The sequence below is a fragment of the Centropristis striata genome, chromosome 17 (genome assembly GCF_030273125.1).
Source record: "Centropristis striata isolate RG_2023a ecotype Rhode Island chromosome 17, C.striata_1.0, whole genome shotgun sequence".
NCBI classification, from domain to species: domain Eukaryota; kingdom Metazoa; phylum Chordata; class Actinopteri; order Perciformes; family Serranidae; genus Centropristis; species Centropristis striata.
The window spans coordinates 33,592,230-33,602,894 of record NC_081533.1 but is presented as its reverse complement, the minus strand read 5'-3'; the positions used below and the strand labels follow the sequence as shown (position 1 = coordinate 33,602,894).

At 36.8% G+C, this 10,665-nt stretch overlaps 1 protein-coding gene across 1 annotated transcript; it reads left to right on the top strand.

Annotated features, from left to right (window-relative positions):
* Window positions 1-7,420: 7,420 nt before the first annotated feature.
* On the top strand, window positions 7,421-9,460 carry LOC131989087 (tripartite motif-containing protein 16-like). The gene has a single exon (XM_059354263.1). It carries the CDS (start codon window positions 7,430-7,432, stop codon window positions 9,056-9,058), a length of 1,629 nt encoding a protein of 542 aa, XP_059210246.1. The 5' UTR covers window positions 7,421-7,429; the 3' UTR covers window positions 9,059-9,460.
* Window positions 9,461-10,665: the final 1,205 nt, after the last annotated feature.

Below are 10,665 nucleotides of genomic sequence, written 5' to 3'. Positions count from 1 at the left end.
TGAAAACCCAAACCAGTTTGGTCTGATCTAGTCTAGAACTCATACTGTTCTTTCACCAAAAGTTTCCTCACCTCCTCAGTCTAGGATAAATCCCCTTCTAGCATGTGGATACCAAACACATCAAATCTGGTTTTCAATTCAAGTCCCCCTACTTCTGGTCTAGAACACGTCATATTTTATCTCCTGGAAACCAATTAAGTCCTTTATCTTTGATCTAGAATGTATCCTATTTAATTTATTGGAAACTAAACCCTTTCCTTCCGATCTGGTCTTGATAGAATATGCCCCCCTTTTTTCAAATGGGAACAAAAGGGGTTCTCATGCCTCTGGTCTAGAACATGTTCCTTTTCATGTACCAGAAACCAAACAAATTCCCCCCAAAATGGTCCGAAACCGGTGTCCCCATCTCTGCTGTAGAAAAATCCCATTTCACGTACTGGAAACCAAACAAGTTCCATTAAATGTTAAGAGTTACAACATGCAGTATTCTAGTATTCAGTATTAAAAAACAGGTCCCCATCTAGAATGTAAAATTATTAGAAACCAAACAAGTTCCTTTGAATTATGTCTGGGATATGTCCCCTTTTTCAAATGGTAAGCAAATGAGTTCCAGCACCTCTGGTCTAAAACCAATCCTATTTTATCCACATTTATCCCTCACCCATGGTCAATAACCCGTCCTGTTGTCCTGTTGACAGCTCTCCTTGCCCCTTGTCTAGAATCTATTTGTTGCTGCAACTTGACACCAAATAAATTCCTCTTTGCTTGGTCTATGAAAGACGCTCCATTTAATCTACTGAATTCTAGATACTCAATTATAGTCTCGGACACATGCCAATCAAGTCCTCCATTCTTATTTCCAATTGATCTCATTGAAATTGTCCTTGCCTCCAGTCTGGACTTAATCTACTGAAGACCTTTACAAGTTGGGTCCCCATTTTGTTTTGACTGGACACTAATAAAGTCACTTGAACTGTTACTTGAAGGACACAACCCATATCAGCACTGGATCACCATGAAGGTGCTACTGGACACATCCTGTTTCACCACCCAGTGTTTCACGGGACTGGACCAGTTTCCTGAAAATGTCCCCTTCCTCTGGGGGGCTGAACTCCAAGGATCTTAAAAAAAAAAAAGGCCTCAAACCACTTTCATACAAACAAACTGATTCATTAACAAATGTTCCTCTCTGGTTTAGGGATTATTTTCTCAGTAGTCCCTGCTGCTTGGCGACCAGGATGTCTTCCATTTATTCTGGGAAACATCCCATTTATCCTGCCTTTTACCCTCCAGTTCTCCTTTCACTGACCTGAAGGACGTTTCTCATTTCTTCTACTTGGCGCCCACCAACCCAAGGAGATATCTGAGTACTGTGCCTGTTTACGCTGCTGATGAATTCCTCCAGATATCCTAAATCTCAGCCCTTCCCTTCCATAGTTTCCACCCTTCAGACTGCAGCACTCGTCGTTGGCTGTAGAGACAGATAAGGCTCATTGTTTTGGTATTTTTTTTACAGATTTTTGCTGAAATGTACCGTGTCTTTTGAAAAGGGGCATGTTGTTTTAAGGGATATTTTTACATTTTTGGGAAATATGCCTTCTTGCCAAGAGTTGGATTAGAAAACATATACCATTCCCATGTCTGTATATAAAGCATGGAGCTGGAGCGATTAGCCGAAAGACTAAAGGAGAGAATATCCAGAGCCGCATACCAGCAGCTTTAAAGCTCACTAATTAATACATTCATTAGTGTTTGATCTAAACTGAAAAAGAAATGTAAAAATGGCAAATTGTGCCATTGTTCACCAAGAGATCAGTCCAACATTATTATAAAACCACATAATCTAGATTTTACGGCTTGATTTTCACTTGGATTTTGGATTTATTTTTCACAAACCACATTTTCATTATGATTTTTTTTTTAAAACTCAAAATAATGAGTCTCCCTCGTCTACAATCGAAGGACACGTCTTATCACCCGTCTCCCCAGCCTTCGTACTGTAACTCAAATAAAACTGAGTGACTTCTAAACCTCACAATTTTAAAGAAAACAATTTCACCAACCTTTCAAAGGTTTCTACCTGCAGTATGAGTGAGGTTCTAGTCCAAACCCCAAGCTCCCCGCATCTCCTCCCACCTACAGTTAACGGAGGATAAGATATGTTGTAAATACTGTAAATATCACTCTGTCTGTTGGTGTCTGTCTGTGTGAGTCTGTTGTGAAGTAGGGAAAACAGTAGCAGTTCTGAAAAAATAAATACCACAATGAAAAGATACAATCTCGTCATAGACATGATGTGTCAGCACCCCGAATAAAACCTTGTTTTACCCAAATAGCCAGTCTTTCTTGAATATAGAAATGATTTTCAACATTGATATTGAAACATTTTGACATTTTAAAATGTACAGAGGTGTAATGTAACTAAATACCGTACGTACAAATTTAAAGTATCAGAACTTTACTTGAGTAGTCCCATTTCGTGACACTTTTACTTCACTAAATTTAGGAGAAATATTGTACTTTTTACTCCAATACATTAGCTGACAGCTGTAGTTACTCTATAAATGGACATTTTACATACAAAACAATGAAGAACTTTTAGAAAATGATCCAGTTTAGAAAATTTGAGCTTATAAAATTAGTTGAGTGATCAATTACTTTGTATAGTAATTACTTTTTCATTCAAAAATGCTTAATAATTATTTATTTTTGGCTTAAATAACCATAAAATTAATCATTTTTAGGGTTTGGAATTTTGTCAACATTTTTAAAATAGTTTTAGAAATAAAGAGACACACAAAGCTCTGTATAATTTTCATGAGAACGTAACAATGTTAAAAATTATTGTATAAAAAAAAAAAGGAATAAGTAAATAAAACTGGAAACTGCATCAATCATTATAAAGTGATGTAAATATAAGATAAACTTGGCCAAAACAAATATGAGCAGAATAATCGGAAGTATAAAATAAGCTCCAATCAACAATCAAGAGTAAAATTATGCTTACACATTAATAATTAATATTAATTATAATGTTAGATATTCTCTATATACACTCACAGGGCCCATTGATCTGTAGTAAGTATTAGGTACCTACATTTTCCAGTTTGAATTGCACATTTACTTGGAAAAACAGTATTTTTAAAGCATAGTATTAGTATTTTAACTTAAGTAAAGTATCTGAATACTTCCTCCCCCCCGCCAATGTATTTTAGCTCCTTATTCAACATAAAAAAAACAAGGTTTCTGAGGGATGTTGGCCAACTGTAATGAAAGAGTTCTTATCGTAAAGTTCCCTGATGTACCCAGTAGCGGTGGATCTCTTTCCTTATATGGTCATGTGTCTGCAAGATGTGACGTTAGTGGGTCATCTACCAATCATGTCGCTCCATCCACACATCCATCACATTGTCTGTTGATGTTACCGGTTTATAAGAATCGCTGAGGGTGAAGGAAAGGTGTGTGTGTGTAAATAAGTGTGTGTGAGTATTTCCACACTGTAATGTTTTAACTTAAAATCATGTGGAGAGAATGAGGGTCAGTATGTGTGTGTGTGTGTGTGTGTATGCATCAAAGGAACAGGGGTCACTTTTTAAAAAAAACTTGAAACTACGTTATCGGGATAAATGCTTTGACCTGATGCAGTGTTATGACCTTACCATGACCTTTGAACTTAGCACGACCTTTCCATGGCCTTGACCTTTTTGGCCCGAGCCGCTGATTAAGAGAACTTTGAGCAATAAGTCACCAGAAGCAGTGGTTTATAGTATTATTTTGTTACACTGTAGCTCCGTTACTTTACTTGCTGTGTCACCAAGCTACAATGTAACAAGAAAAGTATTTAAAGCGTCACAATAAATCAAAATGTATCAAATCGTAATATGGACCAAGGTTATTATAGTTAACGAAAAAACTAACAAAATAACGAAAACTAGAATTGAAAAAACATTTTCGTTAACTGAAATAAAAATAATAACAAGAGTTTTTTAAAAAACGATAACTAACTGAAACTGTATTTTGTGGTTACAAAACTAACTAAAATTATAGTGAAAATGTCCTTAGTTTTCGTCTTTGTCAACTTTTTTCATACATAATTCAGTGTTTCTATTTCAACATGCAGGAACACATGGTGAATATGTTTACTGAGACTGGGATGTTTAAACTCCAACCAAAATACAAAACACCCAGAACTGTAAGAGTTAATAACCTTATTGGGGCTGAGATGATAAACCAAAGGAAATAAAGGAAACATTTATTATGACCTCTTTGAATCACGCACCCAACAAATACCCCATTACAAAAACACTAAAACTAACACTAAAACTAATAAAAACTAAACTAAAACTAAGCATTTTCAAAAAATAAAAACTAAACTAAAACTAGCAAACTCACTCTAAAAACTAACTGAAACTAACTGAATTTGAAAACAAAAATTCACAACGAAATTAAAACTAAAACTAATGAAAAATCCAAAACTATTATAACCTTGATATGGACAAGTGAAATAACCAAGTCGCAGGCGAAATATGTGTCAAAACGACTAACTAACAAGCGAAACCAATGGGGAAATGTCTTAAACCTGCATTCTATCCAACAGCCAGCAGGGGGCGACTCCACTGGCTGCAAAAAGAAAACCATTTGAATGCAAGTCTATGAGAAGATGAGCCAACTTCTGATTTGATTTATTACTTCAGTAAACATTCTCGTAATGAGTTTATGGTCTCAATTGTTAGTGTCAAGTCTTTTTAAATGCAGCATGATGTTGGTTTAGTAAATTATGGGCCCATTTTGAGTAAAATAGATAAAACAGGGTATGATTAACAGGTCATTTCTTTCACTAAATTAGGATTGTTTTGGTAAGTAAGTATTGTGGTGCTGCAGGGATCTTACGGCAAAAATCTTGGTGCAGATCCAACAAAAAAATAAATAAAAATATCCCACCATGCTGCAACAAATATTACTAAAACTATACTTGCTTTGGAGCTGGAGTAAAACTGCCGTGTCCGTGCAAGTAACATAAATAAACACGTGATGAAGTGGTCACCTTCAAGGGTTTCAATGAATGTTTCTATAATTGTAGTCACAGGCGTGTATTTTATTTTTCAGATTTATGGTTATGACAATGAACGTTTTGATGCAGTATGCGACACATAAATCTTTTGATACTTTTCTGCACATCTTCAGTATTTGTTGAAAAGTATCATTTTTATAACACATAACATAAGAAAGTTACCCACTTTAAGATGACATCAGGAAACAAATCATCATGAAGTTGTCTCTTCGCCAACACTAATTATTAAGACAACGCTAATTATCGTCTGCATATTAAGCCAAACTCCTTTAATCAGCTGCTTGGCCTTCGACCTTCTATGCCTGCTATGAACCCAGTAGTCTTAATTCTTTTCTCTTTGCTTTATACCAAACCAAAAGGAGCCTTCTGTTGATGTTGTTAGCGGTGCAGCCACACCGGGTCAACCAGCAGCTGAAATCTTTTCGGATTTAATGACTTCTGTGTCACTTTGGACATCTCTCTGTGCCATCTGATGGTCATTTCCAGGTCACTACTATCAGTACAAACAGCTGAGAAGAACCACATTGTTGGGCTTTTACGTTTTAGAACATTGGGTAAACCTTTCACAGAGGGTTTTAAAGAGGCTTTGGACCTTTGTTTTGCTTCATTTCTGGCAAAAAACTTAAAATTAAGTCAGCCACATACATTTTTTGTTACAAGAGACTGTTTTGTTACTTTTCTTGTATACAGGCATATTCTGATATATGAAAAAATAGACATGATTGGCCGCCAAAATGCATTTTACAAACAAAATTTGGAGAATTCAGAAAATCAATTGAAACGAGCTTGAACAACTAACGTACTGAAATAAACCTTAGTTCAATAAGTCCAATAAAAGTTTAGCAATCTTGTTGAAACTGAAGACAGTAGGCACTTTTTGTTCCTCTTCTGTGTTGTGTTGCATTTACTTCCCCAAAAAATGGCTGCATACTATAAACACTGAGTGTGACTTTTTTGGGACTTGAATGCAGCTTTCACTCACAAGTTGAGTTAAAATAATCATTTCAGAGACAATCCATCTGGTTCCACCGTTATACACAAAGTCTTAAGGTAACCGAATGGGTTTCAGAATGGTTTGACCCCGGGTGGCTGCAGTTATTAGGCCCTTTGTGTGTGTTTTTCTCAAATGCAGAATGTGTGTGTGATCATTTCACATCATGCCTCATTTTAGACAGGAACTGATTTTTTTTTAATGAAGTGCAGTAGACAAATTAGGATCTTGAACCAAACTGGGCTGGTTTTCCTAAAAGAAATCTCTGAGTCTGATATTGTTTTATGTTCAGTTCAGTCAGCTAAATTATTAAAAGCTTACTTTTGAAGACAATCCAATTTCTTAAATGACAAGACTGATCGAGCTTATAAAGTGTTATTTCTTTAACAGCTCTAGGCTTTAAATCTAAATTAGCGATCCGTTTTAATTGGCCGTGAGGTGCTTTTAGGAAAACTAGTCCTGGGTTGAAATGGAAGGAGATGTGTTTGAGGACATGTTGTAGACATGTTTTAATGCTAACAAATGATCTGTAATGTGATGTGTGTTGATATGAAACATGTATGTTTGTTGGGATCAGGGTTCAAGCATTTCGACGATAATAAAAAACCCTGATTTTGATCGAGAAAAGATGCATTCAACTGTGAAAATAAAAACTGATGCAGTGGCATCATGTTAACCTGCTGTGTCTGCTGTTACTGTTGTTGTTCTGCCATGTTGATAAATGATCTATTGGATATAAATCACATTAAGCCTTTCAGATTTTACTGTTACAGTTAAAAACTGACATTTACAGCAGAGGTGCTACTCCCCCTAAAATTGTTGGCACAAAGAAGTGAGAACCTCTAATTGTGATCTCAAATTAATTTAAAGTTTTTACTGGCTCCAAACCCAAAAAAAACCTCAAAGCTATTATGGTTTGTTGGAAACAAGAAGTATCAAAAATTGAGGAACAGCATCAGCTGTTTACACATCTAAGGTCAATATAACAACTGAGAACAACGGCTGTAAACCTGTAAAAGACAGATAAACATGCTAGTAAAGTATAAACAAGTACAGGAAGGCTATAAATGAAGCCACAGATCAAAGTTCTCCGTTCCCTTGTAATAAACAAACACTGATAACCCCTCCCTTTCCTTAAACACAGAGTCCGGCTCAGACAGTATGTTTCCTGGTTTCCTCCTTCCACAGATCTGCAATGTTAAAGATGGGTGTGACCAACACGCTGTAAACTGCAAGAGCTGACAAACCAGTTTATTGTGGATCAGAATGCAGTTGTGCGACATAAGAGGGTTTGGCTTTGTGTGTTTTTGCTGTGAGGAGAGTGAAACTGTTTAGTCTTTGTTTCGTCTCTGTTGTCGAGAGGTGTAATGGCGCGGCAAAGAAATCAAGCAGACGAGATGAAATTCCGTTGTTCGATCTGTCTGGATCTATTAAAAGATCCGGTGACTATTCCTTGTGGACACAACTACTGCATGGGCTGTATTCAAACTCATTGGGGTAAAGGAGACCAGAAGATAAGTTACAGCTGTCCTCAGTGCAGAAAGACTTTCAACCCGAGACCTGTCCTGCTGAAAAACACCATGTTGGCAGAGTTAGTGGAGGAAAAGAAGACTGCACTCCAAGCTGCTCCAGCTGATCACTGCTATGCTGGACCTGGAGACGTGGCCTGTGATTTCTGCACTGGGAGGAAGCTGAAAGCCTCCAAGTCCTGTCTGCAGTGTCTGGCTTCTTACTGTGAGCAACACCTCCAGCCTCACTATGAATCTCCTGCTTTTAAAAAACACAAACTCGTTGAAGCCTCCGTTAAGCTTCAGGAGAGCATCTGCTCCAGTCATGATAAGTTAAAAGAGATTTTCTGCCGCACTGACAAGCAGTGTATCTGCTTTCTCTGCTCAATGGACGAACATAAAGGTCACGACACAGTCTCAGCTGCAGCAGAGAGGATGGAGAAGCAGAAGGAGCTCGGTGAAAGTCGGCAAATAATCCATCAGAGAGTCCAGGACCGAGAGAAAGATGTGAAGGAGCTTCAGCAAGAGACAAAGACCATCAATCGATCTGCTGATAAAGCAGTGGAGGACAGTGAGGAGATTTTTACTGAGTTGATGCGTCTCGTTGAGAAAAGACGCTCTGATGTGAAGCAGCAGATCAGATCCTGGCAGACAACTGAAGTGAGTCAAATCAAAGATCTTCAGGAGAAGCTGGACCAGGAGATCACAGAGCTGAAGAGGAAAGATGCCGAAATGGATCAGCTGTTACGTACAGAGGACCACACCCAGTTTCTTCACAGTTACCCCTCACTGTCAGAGCTCCCTGAGTCTACAGACTCACCAAGACCAAACATCTCCTGTCTGCAGTACTTTAAGGATGTGATGGCAGACGTGACAGCAGCCAGAGATAAAATGTATGCCATTCTTGATGAAACAAGGAGTTTAGCAGAGTGGACAACCAGAGCTGGGTTCTTACGATATTCACGTCAAATCACACTGGATCCAAACACAGCAGGAAAATATATGGCACTATCAGAGGGAAACAGAAAAATTACATTTAATAAAAAAAAAAATATGCCATATCCTAAACATACAGACAGATTCAATCATGAATCTCAGGTCTTGAGTAAAGATGGACTGACTGGACGTTGTTACTGGGAGGTGGAGATGAGCAGGTCTGGTAAAGTAGCAGTCGCTTACAGAAGTATCAGCAGGTCAGGGAACTTAGGTGCATATGTCTTTGGATTCAATGAGAAGTCTTGGGCGCTATATTGTGAAAAGAGTTATACCTTCAGACATGACAGCCAGTCCCTCAGCATCTCAGACCCTAAATCCTCCAGAATAGGAGTGTACCTGGATCACAGTGCAGGTATTCTGTCTTTCTACAGCGTCTCTGAAACTATGACTCTCCTCCACAGAGTCCAGACCACGTTCACTGAGCCGCTCTATGCTGGACTAATGCTTTTTGGTCCTAATGGAAGCACTGCTGAGTTGTGTAAGCTAAAGTAGTCATTAAAGGAGCAGAGGATCAGATAATATCAGATAAATGTATTGTATCCTCTTTCAGAAAGGCAGATGTAGTTTCTGATTAGACCCAGAGTGGCTGATGTTTCTGTGCCATTTGTGTGTTTCATGAAATGCAGTTTGTGTAAATATATGAGATTGTTTCAAATTATGGCCCATGTGAGTCAGGAAGTCAGGAGTCCCAGTCTGTGCTGGACTTTGTCTTTCTACATTTATTGAGTGCGCTAAAGCAGACAAGACTTATTAAAGATGTGATGAGTAAAACGGATTACAAATGATTGGAGTGACTCTTAACCTTTTTCATCATTTGTCTGTATATTACTTTTAAGACTTCCTTTGTTTGATAACATAGCTACAGATTCCTTTGATTAACTTAAACTGTTTTGAGTTTTATTGATGTCTGTCCATTAGAAAATCATAGAAGAATTAATAAAAACATTGATGCCGTTATTGGATTTATTTGATGGATGTAGTAACTAAATCATTTTTCATTCAGATGTATTTTTAGTGAGATCACTGGAGCTTTGGAGGGATTTCTACCAATTTTCTTTCTTTCTTTAAATATGATGAATATGTAAAATGTAATGAAATGAAATGAATGTTCTGTTTATGGATTCATAAGGTAACTACTGATTTGATAAAGATGAACTGACATGTATTTTCATCATAATGACACCAGTATGGGAGTAAAGGTGACCAAACCTTTGTTTTACTGTGGTTTGTTGTGCTTTCATGATTTTCTTTGTTCTTTTGAAAATAAAGTTAAATAAAGTAAACAAATTATAATAATTTTCTGAATTATTTCATGTTGTTTTTGAGTGTTAAAAGTCTCATTCATTTACTCATCCAACCATTATATTTTATAAAATAAGCAGTATAAATGCTGAATTATTAATGCACAAACCCCATCAGCCACTTGACTGAATAAATCAGACATAAAAATGACTAAACATAGAAAAATATTCAAGCACGCAAAGATATAAATCAAAGACAAAGAAAAACAAGTTTAGGAGCGACTATCAACTGGGGTTCATTTTGATTAAAAACTCGATAGATAAACATAAATCGTGTAAATCTGAATTTTTTTACTGACTCAGTTGGATAGTTTGTCCATCTTGTTGAAATTAAACAGTTAATCTTCCTTTAAACATTTTAATCTTTTGGTTGAAATAATGTTCAGCTGCAGGGTATTTAGTCAGAGTTAGTGGAGATCTGAGCTTCTGTGAAATGAAAAAACGTCAGCTTTCCTACAACCACGAATTAAACTGAGCACCAATTAACAAAAAAAAAAATATATATTTTTGCTAAAAAGTTGTAATGTTTTGTAATACATAAAATATCTTCTCCAAAGGATTTTATAAACGTCTTTCATTGTGTGTCTCTTACTCAAACACACATTAGTGTTGCAGTCTTAAAAATGACTCGTAAGATTTTCTTTTTGATGAGCTTCGACAACATTAGTCAGAGTTATAAATGTTATACTGTAAATAAACTGAAAACCTTCATTGAGAATGCATACAGAACTGCTGAACACACTGCTGAAGTTCAGACTGACTGTTTACGTGTAAATATTGACATAAAGCATGACAGGA

What these genes read in the sequence shown, in the direction of transcription:
- LOC131989087 (XM_059354263.1), top strand. Translation starts at nt 7,430, where the DNA reads ATGGCGCGGCAAAGAAATCAAGCAGACGAGATGAAATTCCGTTGTTCG.